The sequence below is a fragment of the Hemiscyllium ocellatum genome, chromosome 9 (assembly GCF_020745735.1).
Source record: "Hemiscyllium ocellatum isolate sHemOce1 chromosome 9, sHemOce1.pat.X.cur, whole genome shotgun sequence".
NCBI classification, from domain to species: domain Eukaryota; kingdom Metazoa; phylum Chordata; class Chondrichthyes; order Orectolobiformes; family Hemiscylliidae; genus Hemiscyllium; species Hemiscyllium ocellatum.
Genome location: NC_083409.1, coordinates 87,647,371 through 87,665,379, shown reverse-complemented (window position 1 = coordinate 87,665,379; position 18,009 = coordinate 87,647,371). Strand labels below are relative to the sequence as shown.

Below are 18,009 nucleotides of genomic sequence, written 5' to 3'. Positions count from 1 at the left end.
CAATATGCTGTTGTTTTTCCTGAATGTCTAACACACTGTTCATTGGCTGTGGAATGATTGAATGTTTAGATTCATGGATGCAGTGTCAATGAAGCACCTGCTTTCTCCTAACAGTGTCAAGCTTCTTGAATATTGTTGGAGCCTCATTCATCCAGGCAAACTGGAGAGAATTCCATCACACTCTTGACTTGTACCTTATAGATGGTGGACAAGCTATGGGGAGTCAGGAGTTGAGTTATTCACTGCAAAATTCTGCACCTCTGAGTAGCTATTGTAACCAGTTTTATATGGCTGACCTGCTTAGCTTCTGATCAGTGGTAGCCCTCAGGATATTGATATTGGGAAAATACAGCTGTTTAAAGTAAGAGTGAAATGGTTGAATTATCTTCTGTTGGAGGTGGTCAATGCCTGGAACTTGTGTGCACAAACACACTTATCATTTCACCAGCCCAAGATGGAATGTTATCCAGATCTTGCTTCATATGCACACAGACTGCTTGGGTATCAGGGGAGCTAGGAATGAGTCTGAGCATTGTGCAATAATTGGTGAACTTTCCCCATTCTGACTTTAGGGTTGAGGGAGGGTCACTGCTGTTGCAGCTGAAGATGTTTGGGCACAGGACACTACCCTAAATAAGTCCTGCAATGATGACCTCGAACTGAAACAATTGGTGTCCTGCACCCACAACCATATTCCTTTGTTGTGGGTGTGACTCCAACCAGTCATGCTGAGACTTGCACTGCTTCACTAATTTATTATAAATAGTACTGTGCTTCATTTTATTTCTTCTTGTACTTAAATCTCTACCTTAATGTCAGAGAAACAGGGAACAGTTGGGATGTTATCAAAAGGCAGTCACGATTAAAAAAAACACAACAATGTGATATCCACATTAGTCAGAATGTTTATCCACGAGCAATACAAGTAAGTGCACTGCATATTGTTTGTGATACATGCTGTGAAGTCTCAGGTTTGCTGGGTTTTTTTCAGGGTTCATACATTTGGGCTGATAACACATAGCTTAGCCTGGGATAAGAATGAGAAATCTCCATAGGGTTCTAAGAGACTGTTTATTATTGATCTGTATGGAAAAGCATATACCTTTTAGACATAGTTGAGAAAAGGATTATATTTCACCATGATGATCCAGCAGCTGAGGAGCCTGCCAACAGTCATCACTGATGGTAAACACAAGGAGCAATGATTATATGAAAAAACTGTCACGCTGTGTGTCCCTGCATTTTTGAATGGAGTCTAGAAAATAAGAGAAAGATTTGAATCAAAATGTGATATGTACTTTGCATGATGTGTAATGTTCCTTGGAAGGGAATTGCCATTTTTTTCCACAGTTAAAGACTTTACTAGGTGTTCCAAGACTACTTTAATGAGTGTTTCTACTCTCAAAGGGGTGCCAGGCAGCGACTACCTGAACGCCAATTACATTGATGGGTACAGGAAACAGAATGCCTACATTGCTACGCAGGGCCCACTTCCAGAAACTCTCAGTGACTTCTGGCGAATGGTATGGGAGCAAAGAACCGTCACTATAGTAATGATGACAAGACTAGAAGAGAAATCAAGGGTAAGTCATACTGTACTCAGAGGGTTAATCTAAGTTGGTGTATTTGGCAGCTCTTTGTCACTACAGTAATAAATATTGCACGGCCTGCCTTGTCCTGGAGCTCTCGGACATTCAAATGTGTTGCACCAGTTCTCTAGGGATTAGCTGGAAAACCTCTTGATGCCAAGTGATGCTCTGGAATGACTGAAAGATTCTAAATGTCTGATAGCTCAGTTGCATAACATACTGCAATCTTGCTACAACTTCAGCTAATGTTGCACCCTTAGAAAACAATGATACATTCTGAAATCCAAAATTATTTACCATGCTTACAGATCAAGTTTCAAACATTTCCTACCTGGTACCAAGTTATCTGACTAGGATACCCAGCATGGACAGGACAGGACAGGCTGAATGGCCTCTGGTGCTGAAAATACTCTATGATCCCATATTGTTATTATACTTATTCAGTTATTACAGCCAATTGCCTGCTGCTCTTGTTTTTCTATTTGGTGGAAGTCGCAAGTGCTGTTGAAGGAACCTTGATGAATTCCTGCAGCACAACTCGTCTACATGGTTGCAAAGGAAATTAATGTTTAGGTTGGTGGATGAGGTCCTGGGCAGCTGGCCTGCTTTGTCCTGAGCATCTGATCTCTTGGATACTGTTGGAGGCACACTCATTCAGGCAAGACAGAGGTGAATTACTCACAGCAGAATTCCCAGCATGTGAGCACAGTATTTAAATGACTAGTCCAGTTTAGTGTCTGCTTAATAGTAATTCCTAGCATGTTAATGGTGGGGGATTCAATGTTGGTCATGACATTGAATGTAAATAGGAGAGGGTTAGATTCTGTGCTGTTCAGTATGGTCATTACCTAACATTGTGTGGCATGGCTGTTGTCCAGATCTTACTGTATAACAAAAAGGGCTGCTTCAGTTTCTGAAGTGTTGTGAATTGTCGTGAACATTGTGCAGTCATCGGTGTACATTGCCAACTCTGACCACTGTTGCAGGAAAGGTCATTGATATTGCTGACAAAAGTTCAGCCTAAAAAAACTACCCTGATGTACTCCTGCAGCTATCGCCTGAAGATGGTTGCAAATGTTTGAGCCTTGTCTTTTGCACTGATGTATTAGGCTCCCCCAGCATCGACGATAGGGATATTGAAGGTGTCACTTCCTTTGTAATTGTTAATTGCCCACCACTATTCGGTACTGGATGTAACAGAACTGTAGATCTGATCCATCCATTGAGACCTATCTATTGCATGATACGTCCACTGTTTGGCACTGCTGGTATTGCAACTTCACTTAATTTTTAGGTATGCCCAGTCCTGCACTCAGTATGCTCTCCTGTACTCTTCATTGAACCAGAGGTGGTTCCTTGTCCTCAACGTAATGGTAGAACAAATGCTGGGCCATGAGGATCCTGTTGTAGTTAAATACAATCTGCTGCTGTTGGCCACAGTACCTCATGTTTGTTCAGTTTTCTGCTAGTACGCGTGTTCTGACTCAACATATATATCCTGAATTAATCCCATCTAACATGGTAGTGCCAGCCTCACAACCTGATGGAGGGTATATTCAGTCTGAGGACAGCCCTTCCCTAATATGAAGGGTAACTCCTCCCTATACTGTAATGGATACATGCATCTATGGCAATTAGTTTGATACGGGTATGATCTAATAGCCTTATTCCCCTTGTTGGTTCCTTCACCGTTTTCTGCAGGATAAATTTGCAGATGTATCTTGAGGTCTCATCTCACTTAGCCAGTAGTGATCCTACTGAACCACAATGGATGTTGAAGTCTCAACCCAAAGCACATTCTATGCCTTGCCATCTTCAGTGCTTGCTCCAAATATTGGTCAGTATGGAAGATTAAAAATTCATCAGCTGATGGCGCTAATAATTAAGAGGGTTTTTTTGCTCCTGTATGACCTGGTACCTTGAGAATGGTCAGTTATGAGGATCCCAAGAGGGGATGCTGCTGCTGCCAATTTTGGCACAAGCCTCCAGAATTTAGTCAGGAAGCCTTTACAGTGTTGACAGGGCTGTGTGTGCTGCTGATGTTTCCCACGCCCAACACAATGCCAAGTATATTATTCAATTTTATTCCTTTTGGACTTTACCACAGCAGTTTGGTACAACTCAGTGGCTTTCTGAGCAAGGTCAGAGTGCAATTTAGAGTCAAGCAAACCACCCTGGCTCTGAAGTTGCATGTAGATCAGACCAGGTGAGGGTGACAGATTTCTTTCTCTCAAGGACATGAAGGAGCCAGATGGATTTTCACAACAGTCAGTGGTAATTTCATGACACCATTTTGAAATTAAATTTGATAAAAGTTGGGGCAGCATGGTGGCTCAGTGGTTAGCACTGCTGCCTCACAACACCAGGGTCCCAGGTTCAAGTCCAGCCTCGGGCGACTGTCCGTGTGGAGTTTGCACATTCTCCCTGTGTCTGCATGGGTTTCCTCCGGGTGCTCCGATTTCCTCCCACAGTCACAAAGATGTGCAGGTCAGGTGAATTTGGCCATGCTAAATTGCACAGAGTGTTAGGTGCGCTAGTCAAAAGGAAATGGGTCTGGGTGAGTTACTCTTCGGAGGGTCAGTGTGGACTGGTTGGACCAAAGAGCCTGTTTCCACACTGTAAGGAATCTAAAAAAAATCTAAATGAAAAGTTAATGTGTTCAATCTAAATTCCATAGGCTGTTGTGGTGAAATTTGAACTCATCCTATGGTCTCTGGCCACGAGTCTAACTACTGTGTCGCTGTCTCCATATTTGAATAACTTAAGATCTAAATTCGGTTTTTAACTGGTTTTCCGGTTGAGTCTGAAACTCTTGTGAGCATATCAACTCAGTCAGCAACTATCATAAACTGATGCGGTAATATCTTTGTTTCTCCTTGAAAGGTACCATTTCCCTAATATTTCTTATTGCCCATATTCAAACTGTAACATTGCAGCATTGACTGCATCAATCAGTTTAAAAGGACTGAGATAGAAGTTAATTGACATTTTAAGAGTTCATTACAGTATAGATTTACCTGCATTTTGTGACTTGCCAAAATTGGACCAATGATCTGTAAATTACTTGTCAAGTCCACAAAAGATCAATTCATTTTGGTTCACTCATTTTTACCATTGCACTCAAATTATAATCTGAGAGCAAACCACAGCCAATGCCACACTATAAGGAGCAGCAATCTCTGAACCAACTTGGGCTATAAATGATATTAGTAATTTCTATTTAATTTGTTTTTCTTAACTTGTCTGTGATAGTGTTGCCTTGGCTGTTATTTTCTACAAAATGCAAGTTGCAGCAGTGTTGTCAAATTGTAAGTTTGAGGAGCCAAATTCTGATTCATGTATCCATTCTTAAGGAGATCCCATTAAACTAAACATTGCAAGTCAATCTTGGCTAGGCCACTGTACACTTCAAATTGTTCTTTTGCCCTTCCAAGACAATGCTTTTTTTAAGATTTGCTTCAAAAAATAAGTGTGTAAATCAGTTTTGCAGTGACTTGCTTTATGTGGGATAAAGACCATAAAAGTGAAATAGGAAAAATCTATATTATGCACAAAACCCTATTCACTTTCAGCACTGATGTAAATTGGAATCATTTTTTGAAGGTGACATTTTAATGCTGTTGCAACAGTTTAAAATTAGCTGGTGCAGCAAAATACACACGGGGACATTACAATCTTTATCCAAGCTCTCTTCATGAACTGCTGCAGGGCATTACAAGAAAATTCACCGTTGTGGCTTGATGAAATCTTGTTGAAAAAATTCTGAATTCTAAAATGTGCCATGCAGGTAAAGAACACATAATAATATGTAAATCAAACAATTAGCTATTAAAGCATGCACACTTCAGTAGATTAATAATGTTGTGTTGTATGTCAACAGAGCATATATTATGTAGCCTTTAACATCCTCAAATAATGCATAGTCAGTGAAAATCGATTTTAGTGTGTTATTGATTTATTTAAAGCTGAATTGATAGACTCAAGGCTGCAATCAACATAAATTTATCATACAATGGGATTGTCACTAACAACATATTGAGTACTCTTGGTTTTGCACTGGCTAAAATAGAAGGGACTGATGAATGTGATGAGCACTCCAAACTATATCTTCTACTATTTAATTAAACTATTGAATATCATAAAGTGCATAGAAAACATTTTGCTAGGCCTCTTAACAATCCTATTGTTTATCAACCACTGAAAAGCACCAATTATCTTTTTTGATTCTTTTCTAAAATTACCAATGCTCTCTGCATGAGATTGGAAAGTAGGAAATGAGGAAAATAAGTACTGTTCTGTCAGTTGTAACCCAGGTATTGAAGTTTCACTGCTAATCACTTTGAAATCACATTTTATGAAAACTTTGTAATTCCAATACTAGATCCATGAAATTTTCAAAATGGAACTTTTAATTTGATTGAAGGTCTGTGGAGAAGAATGTAATATACATGAAATTCACAAGACTACAATATGTACATGAAAGACAATAGAGGCGTTTAACATAGGAAAACGTGGGATTAAGTGTGCTGGGTGGAGTGTGTTTATTCCAAAAAAATGTGTCAGGAAACCAATTTCAATCTATAACTGCTAACTATTTGGAACATTGGGTGAGCAGCCAACTCACTCTCCATAGCATCAGAAGACATGCCGCTGTAACAAGATAAGGACAGTTGTACATGCTCTCCTGATGGACGATGAGAAGCAGGAATATAACTTGCCAGTTCATCAACCCTCTCTCCCTGAACACCATAACCTCCCCACCCTTCCAAACAATTAAACACCTTGGTGATCGTCATTCATTTCCCCATTCAGCTCTGAAGAATTCATATCACTCTCAAAACTTTATTTCTGTTTTTCTCTCTCCATAGATGCTGTTAAGCCTCCTTAGTTTCTCCAGCATTTTCTCTTTTTATTATCTTCCTCTACATTGGCTAGAATTGTACCCCTACCCATCCATCCCAGAATCAGAGAGCGGATCATTCACCCCCAAGTCTTTAAATCAGGCTGATTTACAAGCAGGAAATCTGTCTATCATTGATCATATTTACCATATAAAACCAGAATGTATCCACTGTTTGCAAGAGAAAGATGCATTTCAGCCGGAAGTCAGTTTGTTTCTTGTTCATCTTGAGATTACTGGCATGTTCAGAGATACATCACTTTCTCCTGACTAATTTAATAACTTTAGATTTGAGCTTTCGTATTGAAAATGTTGTGAACACAGTAACTCTTAAGTAAAAATCACAATTTTGCTTTGTTAATAAAGTTAAACCATTACCTATACTTGCCCTGTTCCTGTTATATTTAACTTGCCTTGTCCTGTTTTTATGTTTATGTCCACTCTTAATTTAACTAATTGACTCGTTAATGTCCTCCTGCTTCCTCCTTCTCAACTTACCAGTTTTTAGGTGTCATATATTCTTTACATTACTTTTTCATCATGCATTATAAAAGTGGTACTAATTGTAAAAGATTGATGTTTGATTAAAAATAAGCTCCCCCTCCATTCACCCTACAAAAAAGGCCATTATTAACTGAAGTCATAAAAACTTTAGTTAATTATTGAAACTATTACGTTTTTTAAAATTCCCATACTTTAAAGTAATTGTCTTTTACCTTATTACATACAATATTGGAAAAAAAGGCAAATAGCTGCATTCTCTGTCTCATTAATTTAAAGTGACAATGATGTATTACCCAAATTTAACAGGATACTATGTGTGTCTACAATATGCTGTCCAATTTAGGCTGCCTAGCTATGGATTCTATCACAGAAATTTGAAATGAAAAATTCCACATAAAAATTGATTCCTTACCTGTGATTAAGTCACATGAAGAGCTTGTACAGTTTCTGGATCCTACTTGAGATTATTGGGCAATAGTACCATTAGTCCAGCTTGTAAATGAGTGATGATTCAAAACTTATATTAATTTGTACTAGGAAATGGTACTCATTTGAAGAACAGGTTTAGGCATGATAGGCCGAATGGCATAACAGTTCTGTTTTTTTTAAATTCACTCATGAAACATGGGCATCACTAGCTGGGCAGCATTTATTGCCTGGCCTTACTGCCCTTGAGAAGGTGGTGGTGGTGAGCTGCCTTGTTGAACTGTTGCAGTCTGTACATTTTATGAATGCTGCTGTTATGGAATGAATTCCAGGATTTTACCTAGCAGCACTGAAGGAATTTTGTGATTGCAATAACTGCATGAGAAAAGGCATTCATTTGAATGTGAATTTGTTGGGGCAAATACTTGTAAATTGGAAGTAAGGTGCAGGAAAATTATGTTGTTCCTTGAGTTAAGGAAGCTACTTGTTCAAAAGGAGCCTGAAGAAGGTTACATCCGAACCATTCATTTCCCCACCTATTGATGCTGCTTGGCCTGCTATGTTCTTCCAGCCTCCCGTTCATCTACCTTGGATTCCAGCATCTGCAGTTTTTGGTATCTGACTGCATAGAGATCTACAGCACAGAAAAAGGTTCATCAGCCAATCATGTCTGTGCTGACAGTTAGACAGCTGAATGTTTGTGTCCTGCAAGCTGATGCCACACTGGCCCAGAAATGGATTGCTCTACAAAGTCAGCATAGTGTCAAAAGCCCTTGATCTATTTCTGTAGAGCAGGAATAATTTGCTATTTTTAGCAGTGCCTCTGAAATCCCAGCAGAGCTGTAAAGAGACTTTAACATCTGGTAAACTCTCACACTGACTGTTCCTGAATCCAGTCCCTGCTCCTCCTCACATATGCTAGATGCTTCATTGCATACAGATCCTTCTAGATCACTGTAAAACCTTGAATCCCCACATCTTTCTCCAGTTTCTTTCCCATCTACCTCCTGCCCTCTTGGAGCTCATCTTGCCCATTAGACGAGTCCAATGCTTCCTCAATGTTGTTAGCAATTTTTTTATTCATCTTCACACCTGTTATCACAATCACTGTCCTTAAAAGAGATTCTTGACCTTTCATCCTTGTCCTCTCCAAAGTCTTTGTTAATTTGTTATCTACCAAATGCGGTGTCCATTTTTCCCAGACCTCCATGTTTGAATTCAAACAATAAGGTCTCCATTTCTGCCACAGTACAAAACGTTATGTTAACGAATTCATAAGTGACATCCTATGTGACTGTGGTAATCTATCCGACTTTGTTTTTCTGCGGCTTTCTGCAGTCGTTGATATGGCTCACCATAGCAACCTTCTCCAGAGCCCCATACTGTCATGTAGCTGCATGGAGCCTCCACTCACCTGGATCTATTCCAATCTATCTAGTATTAGCCAGAGAACTACCTGCAATAGTATTTCTTACTGCAATAGCTCCACTACCTCTGGTGTTCCCTAAGAATCTTAATTTGACTCTTCAGCCTTCCTTTATCTTATCTATATACTGTCCTTCAATAAATTAAACTGAAGACACAGCACCAAAGTCCATGTATTTGCTGATAGCCTTCAGCTCTCCTTCACCTCTGCCTCTCTCAACTCCTCCATCATCTTTCAAGTCCATCACTGACAGGCTGCTAATCCACAATCAAAAATGGGATTTGCAGAAATTTCCTCCAGTTGACTGTTCAGGTGGCTTATGGTTCTGTCATCAAGATGATTTCTATTTCCATGAAGAACTTCACCACTGCCTCAGCTCAGTTATTATTGAATACCATCTTGCCTTTGCGACCCCAAGACTTGACTATTCCAATACTCTATGAGAAAATGAGGACTGCAGATGCTAGAGATCAGAGTCGAGAGTGTGGTGCTGGAAAAGCACAACCGGTCAGGCAGCATCTGAGAATCGATGTTTCAGACAAGAAGGGCTTTATCCCAAAACGTCGATTCTCCTACTCCGCAGATGCTGCCTGACCTGATGTGCTTGTCCAGCACCACACTCTCTATTTCAACACTCTTCTTGCTGACTCCACCTCGCGTCAGCTTAAGGCCCTTGAAAATTCTACTGTTCCTATCTTAAGTTCCACCAAGCAACATTCATCTCTCACCTTTGTGTTTCCTGACCCATAATGGCTCCTATTTAGGGAATGTCTTGATTTTGGCTTAGTGATGGGAAACCGCTGAAGGTGAGCCATGATGCTCGATGTCAAACTCTGTGGCAGATGAGGGGTGAAAAATGAAATTGTGAAGAAAAAGACAAAGAGAAATATGGAGGGTAAGACGGCTGTGATGGAAAGATAAAGAATTAGCAGATGGCAGTTTAAGGTGGAGAGGACTGGAAGGAGACCAGCGAAAGGGACCAGGGACTTGTTGGGTAACTCTAAGTCAACATCATTGAATAGGATTTTGGTGCTTGCCAGACTTGTGGTGATCGGGTTACCACATTACAAGATATTTTCAATGTTAATAAAACGTTTGCAAATAAATTTAAGATTTTAAAACCTTAGAGTTGATATACTCACAGCTAATGATTATTTTTTAAGATCAGATTCTTTACAGTATGGAAACAGGCCCTTCGGCCCAACAAGTCCACATCAGTCGTCTGAAGAGTAATCCATCCAGACCCATTCCCCTACCTTATATTTACCCCTGACTGACAGTATGGGCAATTTAACATGACAAATTCACCTGGCAAGCAAATCTTTGGACTGTGGGAGGAAACCAGAGCACCCAGAGGAAACCCACACAGACATGGGGAGAATGTGTAAACTCCACACAGGCAGTCATCCAAGGTTGGAATTGAACCTAGGTCCCTCATCCTGAAAGGTAGCAGTGCTAACCACCAAGCCACCATGCCGCTGCATGACTGGAAGATAACTTCAAAGCGGTCTTGCAATCCAATGTTTCTACAAAGCTAATTTTTTTTACTTGCTAATGGGATGTGGGCATCATTGACTAGGCAAACATATATTGTCCATTTCTAATTGCCCTTGGAAAGAAGGTGGTGAACTGTCTTCTTGAATCATTGCAGTCCCTAGATATAAGGATACCTAAAGTGTTGTTAATAAGGAAAGTGTAGGATTTTGACCCAAAGACAATGAAGAAAAAGCAGTTTATTTTTAATTTTCAGTCATGTCACATTGGAATCGCTGGCTGGCCAGCACTTACTGCCTATCCCTAGCTGCCCTTGAGAAGGTGGTGGTGAGCTGCTTCTTAAATTGCTGCAGTCCATATGCTGTAGCATGACCACAAAGCCTTAGGGAAGGAATTCCTGAATTTTGACCCAGCGACAGTGAACAGATGGTGATATATCTCCAAGTCAGGATGGTGAGAGGCTTTGAAGGGAACTTACTGTTGGTGATCTTCATCTGTTGCCCTTGTCCTTCTAGATGGAAATGGTCATGGGTTTGAAAGGCGCTGTCCAAGACTCTTTAGTGAATTTCTGCAGTACATTTTGTACTCTGCTGCTGCTGAGCAGCAGTGGTGCAGGGAGTGGAATGCATGGATTTAATGCCAATCAAGCAGGATGATTTGTTTTGCATGGTGTCAAGCTTCTTGAGTGTTGTTGAAGTTGGACCATTCAGGCAAATGGGGAGTATTCCATCATCTGACTTGTGCCTTGCAGATGGTGGACAGGCTTTGGGGAGTCAGAAGGTGAGTTTCCCACCACAGTAATCCTAACTTTTGACCTGCTGTCATAGCCAGTTGTTTATGTGGCATGTCCAGTTAAGTTTCTGGTCCATGGTGACCCCAGGAATGTTGATAGTGGGGGATTCAGTGATGGTAATATCATTGAATATTAAGGGGCAGTGGTCAGATTGTCTCTTATTGGAGACAATCATTGTCTGGCACGTTCCGAGTCTTCATGGGATGTGGTTGTGGAGAGGAACTTAAAGGTGGGGCATTCCAAGGCATCTGATGCCTTTGATAAGTTGCTGTTGAGAAGAAGTGGTGAGTTGCTGGAGTGCATCCTGTATATAGTACACAGTGCTGTTACTGAACATTGGTGATAAAAGAAGTGAATGTTAAAGGTGGATGAGGTGCCATTCAAGTAAACTGCTTTGTTCTGAATGGTGTTGCACTTCCGTGAGTGTTGTTGGGGTTGCACTAATCCAGGAAGGTGGGGAACATTCAACCACACTCTTGACTTATGCCTTATAGATGATTGATGGGTTGGGGAGACAAGATGAGGTTCCCAGCTCAGGTCCTAATCTTCGAACTTACTTTGTCGCCACCGTATTTATGTAGCTGGTCTTCAGTTTCTGGTCAACTGTAACCAAAGAATATTGGTGATAGAAGATTCAGCGATGTTAATGCCATTAATTGTCAATGATCAGATGGGTTAGATTCTCTCTTGATGGAGGTGGTCATTGTTTGACACTAGGAAGACATGAATATTACATGTCATGTAGCTGCCCAGGCCTAAATTTTATCCAGGTCTTGCTGCATATGGACATTGACTACTTCAGTATCAGCGCATTGCAAATTGTGCTGAACATTGTTCAATCTTCTGTGAGCATCCCCATTTCATACCTTATGATGGAGGGAAGGCCATTGATGACAAGCTGAAAGTGGTGGGTTCTAGGTCACTACCCTGAGGAACTCCAGCAGTTAAATCTTGGAATGATATGATTAATCTCCAACAAGCACAGCCACCTTTGTTTCCGTTAAGTATGATTCCACCCAAAGGAGAACTTCTACCTTGATTCCCATTAACTACCAATTTTTCTTGATCTTCTTGATTCCATAATTAACCAAATGCTGTATTGATGTCAAGGGCAATCACTTTAACCTCGTTGCTGGCGTTCAACTATTTTGTTCAAATTTGGACCAAGGTTGTAATGAGATCAGGAGCTGATTGGCCTTCAGAGTCTAAAATTAGAATCAGTGAGCAGGTTATGCTTTTCAAGCTTATAAGGAACTGCCAACAGACCCCTTCCATCACTTTGATGATGATTGAAAGTAGATTGATGGGGCGATAATTCGTTAGATTGGATTTGTTCTGCATTTTATGGACAGGGCACACCTGCACAGTTTTCTACCTTGCCATGTAGATGTCAGTAACGTAGCCGTGCTGGAAGAGTTTGGATAGGACCACGTCTAGCTTGGGAACATAAGTCTTCAGTAATATTGTTGGAATGTTGCCAGTTCTCAAAGCTCTTACAGTATCCAGTGTCTTCAGCTGTTTCTTGATATTAAATGGAATTCGTCAAGTTGGTTGAATTTGAAGCTGGGGATCTCAGGAGGAGTTTGTATGTGATTTCAAAAGATGATGATATTTTTTCACTGAAATGTTCTGTGTAATAACTCCACAACAGCCATTATCCTGTCACTAAGTCACTCTCTATTTACATATGGAGAGTCCTAGACACTGATCCAATTTCTTCAGAGCCAGCTCTCAGAGTGACAGAACCTCTTGACACTTCTGTTTATATCTGTCAGCTAAGACTCCCTAATTGGACCAGATTAACAGCCCCAATCAGGGAACATCTACGACATCTACTTGGCTGACCTCGTAACAAACAGTACATACTGCTTCTGATAAAGTTATCTAGTTTAGTTTAGAGCAACATCAATTTTCTTTAGAAGTAAACTATCTATTTAATTAAAATGTAATGCATAAAAACTTCTGCACTTGCTGGAAATTAGGAACAAAAACAGAAATTCCTGTACAAACTCAGCAGGTCAGGCAATATCTGTGGAGAGAAAGCAGTGGTTAAGTGACCCCTGGATCCAGTGATTCGTCTTTAGAATTGATTTTAGCTAGGAAATGTTGGGTATGCGTGCTGCAGATGGGGTGGGGGGAGGGGGGGGCGAGGAGGAAAGGATAGGTGGAAATGGAGCCTGAAGAAGAGAACAGCAGTTGGGCAGACAGAGTAGTCATAGAGATGTACAGCATGGAAACAGACCCTTTGGTCCAACCTGTCCATGCCGACCAGATATCCCAACCCAATCTAGACACACCTGCCAGCACCCGGCCCATATCCCTCCAAACCCTTCCTATTCATATACCCATCCAAATGCCTTTTAAATGTTGCAATTGTACCAGCCTCCACCACATCCTTTGGCAGCTCATTCCATACACGTACCACTCTCTGCGTCAAAAAAGTTGCCTCTTAGGTCTCTTTTATATCTTCCCCCTTTCACCCTAAACCTATGCCCTCTAGTTCTGGATTCCCCGACCCCAGGGAAAAGACTTTGTCTATTTATCCTATCCATGCCCCTCATAATTTTGTAAACCTCTATAAGGTCACCCCTCAGCCTCTGATGCTCCAGGGAAAGCAACCCCAGCCTGTTCAGACTCTCCCTGTAGCTCAGATCCTTCAACCCTGGCAACATCCTTGTAAATCTTTTCTGAATCCTTTCAAGTTTCACAACATCTTTCCGATAGGAAGGAGACCAGAACTGCATGCAATATTCCAACAGTGGCCTAACCAATGTCCTGTACAGCCGCAACATGACTTCCCAACTCCTATACTCAATACTCTGACCAATAATGGAAAGCATACCAAATGCCGCCTTCACTATTCTATCTACCTGCGACTCCACTTTCAAGGAGCTATGAACCTGCACTCCAAGGTCTCTTTGTTCAGCAACACTCCCTCGGACCTTACCATTAAGTGTATAAGTCCTGCTAAGATTTGCTTTCCCAAAATGCAGCACCTCACATTTATCTGAATTAAACTTCATCTGCCACTTTTTCAGCCCATTGGCCCATCTGGTCCAGATCTTGTTGTAATCTGCAGTAACCCTCTTCGCTGTCCACTCCACCTCCAATTTTGGTGTCATCTGCAACCTTACTAACTGTACCTCTTATGCTCGCATCCAAAACATTTATGTAAATGACAAAAAGTAGAGGACCCAGCACCAATCCTTGAGGCAGTCCACTGGTCACAGGCCTCCAGTCTGAAAATCAACCCTCCACCACCACCCTCTATCTTCTACCTTTGAGCCAGTTCTGTATCCAAATGGCTAGTTCTCCCTGTATTCCATGAGATCCAACCTTGCAAATCAGTCTCCCATGGGTAACCTTATCGAATGCCTTACTAAAGGTTAAGTGACCCCTGGATCCAGTGATTCGTCTTTAGAATTGATTTTAGAATTGATTGTTACCTCACAAAAAACTCAATCCAGTTTGTGAGACATGATTTCCCACGTACAAAGCCATGTTGACTATCCCCAATCAGTCCTTGCCTTTCCAAATACATGTACATCCTGTCCCTCAGGATTCCCTCCATCAACTTGCCCACGACTGATGTCAGGATCACCAGTCTACAGTTCCCTGGCTTGTCTTTACCGCCCTTCTTAAACATTGGCACCACGTTTGCCAACCTCCAGTCTTCCGGCACCTCACCTGTGACTATCGATGATACAAATATCTCAGCAAGAGGTCCAGCAATCACTTCCCTAGCTTCCCACAGAGTTCTCGGGTACACCTGATCAGGTCCTGGAGATGTATCCACCTTTAACCGTTTCAAGACATCCAGCACTTCTGATGCAAATACTGATATTCATAAATGCAAATATTCATTTAGTATCCCCCCCATTTTCTGTGGCTCCACACAAAGACCGCCTTGCTGATCTTTGAGGGGCCCTATTCTCTCCCTAGTTACCCTTTTGTCCTTAATATATTTGTAAAAACCCTTTGGATTCTCCTTAATTCTATTTGCCAAAGCTATCTCATGCCCCCTTTTTGCCCTCCTGATTTCCCTTTTATGTATACTCCTACTTCCTTTATACTCTTCTCAGGATTTACTCAATCTATCCTGTCTATACCTGACATATGCTTCCTTCTTTTTCTTAACCAAACCCTCAATTTCTTTAGTCATCCAGCCTTCCCTTTCACCCTGACAGGAATTCACTGGATTCTCGTTATCTCATTTCTGAAGGCTTTCCATTTTCCAGCTGTCCCTTTACCTGCGAATGTCAATCAGCTTTCTAAAGTTCTTACCTAATACAGTCAAAATTGGCCTTTCTCCAGTTTAGAAGTTCAACTTTTAGATCTGGCCTATCCTTTTCCATCACTATTTTAAAACGAATAGAATTATGGTCGCTGGCCCCAAAGTGTTCCCCGACTGACACCTCAGCCATCTGCCCTGCCTTATTTCCGAAGAGTAGGTCAAGTTTTGCACCTTCCACATACATCCAAATGTGGATGTAGGTACATCCACATACTGAATCAGAAAATTGTTTTGTACGCACTTAACAAATTCCTCTCCATCTACCTTTAACACTATGGCAGTCCCAGTCGATGTTTGGAAAGTTAAAATCCCCTACCATAACTACCCTATTATTCTTACAGATAGCTGAGATCTCCTTAGAAGTTTGTTTCTCAATTTCCCTCTGACTATTAGGGGGTCTATAATACAATCCCAATAAGGCTATCATCCCTTTCTTATTTCTCAGTTCCACCCAAGTAACTTCCCTGGATGTATTTCCGGGAATATCCTCCCTCAGCACAGCTGTAATGCTATCCCTTGTCAAAAATGCCACTCCTCCTCCTTTCTTGCCTCCCTTTCTATCCTTCCTGTAGCATTTATATCCTGGAACATTAAGCTGCCAGTCCAGCCCATCCCTGAGCCACGTTTCTGTAATTGCTATGATATCCCAGTCCCATGTTCCTAACCATGCCCTGAGGTCATCTGCCTTCCCTGTTAGGCCCCTTGCATTGAAATAAATGCAGTTTAACTTATTAGTCCTACCTTGTCCCTGCCTGCCCTAACTGTTTGACTCACTTCTGTTCTCAACTGTACCAGTCTCAGATTGATCTCTTTCCTCACTATATCCCTGGGTCCCACCTCTCCACCTTACTAGTTTAAATCCTCCCGAGCAGTTCTAGTAAATTTCCCTGCCAGTATATTAGTCCCCTTCCAATTTAGGTGCAATCTGTCCTTCTTGTACAGATCACTTCTACCCCAAAAGAGATTCCAATGATCCAAAAATGTGAACCCTTATCTCATACACCAGCTCCTCAGCCATGCATTCATCTGCTCTAACCTCCTATTCCTGCCCTCACTAGCACTGGAAGTAATCCAGATATTACTACCCTTGAGGACCTCCTTTTTAAATTTTTTCATAACTTTCTGTAATCTCCCTTCAGAATCTCAACCTTTTCCCTTCCTATATCATTAGTTCCAATTTGGACAATGCCCTCTTGCTGGCCCCTCTCCCCCATGAGAATATTCTGCACCCTCTCTGAGACATCCTTGATCCTGGCACCAGGGAAACAACACACCATCCTGCTTTTTCTCTGCCAGCCACAAAAACACCTGTCTGTACCTCGGACTACAGAATCCCCTAACACAATTCGTCTCTTGTGAATGTCAGCCTGTGGGAGAATTAATAGCTGGGAGAATCAATTTAACACACCTTTGACTCAAAGCCATTCTCCTACAATCTCTCTTTTTAAGTCAATGGCACCTTATTTCTTTCAGGTGGACATTTCTACAGACGTGTTAAGGTGTAGGTTGCGCAAATTTGGATGTTACTGCACCACCCCAGTTTACTAAAATTGCTAATTTTAACCCTCAATGGCAGCCATGAATTGTCTCTTACTGAAGCACGTCAAATGTTTTGCAAATAATTACTAGCTATCCAAGTCACTTCCTTTAGCTGGAATATGCAGTATCACCAGGTGCTCCAAGAAAGTTTAAAGAGCAATTGGACTACTGCCTTTCAGGAATCCGACACTGCCTTCTCAGCATTTTGAAACACATCCCCACATATCTAAATCTATCTTAATTTAGAGTGTCAAGACAGACACTTTTCTGGCTTCACTAAGTGATCCTTCAATTTCCCATCACCACAAATCTAACCACTATAATATGCCCTGATAAAGATAATCACAGTTTGACTGATTGTTTCCTGTTTGACTCCTGAGCGACTGCAATGTAACTGAGCTTTCCTTGCTCAATTTGGGACAGGTGACAAAAAATAGTCCAGCCAAGATTCACCTCTGGCTCAAACTTGGCTGATCTATAGTTGCAAATACTTCTAACATTTTTGACTGAGCTTATTAAATATGTATGGATTAACCAAATTGATATAACTTAGTGTTCTCGCCTCAAATCAATTGTTAAAATACAGTTTTTTTCTTTCCACTGTGAGATTTCTCCGAAATAATGAGTTGCTGTTCGTAGTGATTGACATGTTTCACTTTGGAAATGAGCACTGTGCCTTACAGATCTCCAAGTGGTAGTCTTTTAGACAGACTTATTTTTGGAGTCAACTCTTAAATGATTTGAAGTGTTTTCTGTTTATTTATTTAAATGTGGTTTGATGCTTTGAGGAATACTGTTCCTCTGAGAAAATAATTTTTGCTTACCTATCAAATCTGAGCCATCTGCTTATACGTGATCTGCGGCACTGTAGAGCTATGAAGCAATCTAATTATGAAGTACTTTCTCTGTTTGAAACACTTCTACAACTATTAAAATGCAATTTACTGAAATACCAGTAAAATTAGTTCAATTATCACTAGCACTGACACTGACAACATAACTCCAAATTCTCTTTTTAAAACAACTTGATTTTATAACATCATG

The 18,009-nt window shown here is 41.0% G+C and overlaps 1 protein-coding gene across 8 annotated transcripts in view; it reads left to right on the top strand.

Annotated features, from left to right (window-relative positions):
• Positions 1–18,009, top strand: part of ptprfa (protein tyrosine phosphatase receptor type Fa) — a 462,130-nt gene that overhangs the window by 398,058 nt on the left and 46,063 nt on the right. For all 8 annotated transcript variants that reach the window (XM_060830552.1, XM_060830548.1, XM_060830551.1 and 5 more), the window contains one exon: positions 1,408–1,583. In XM_060830552.1, the coding sequence (XP_060686535.1) occupies positions 1,408–1,583 (176 nt within the window). The remainder of the gene's footprint in view (positions 1–1,407; positions 1,584–18,009) is intronic.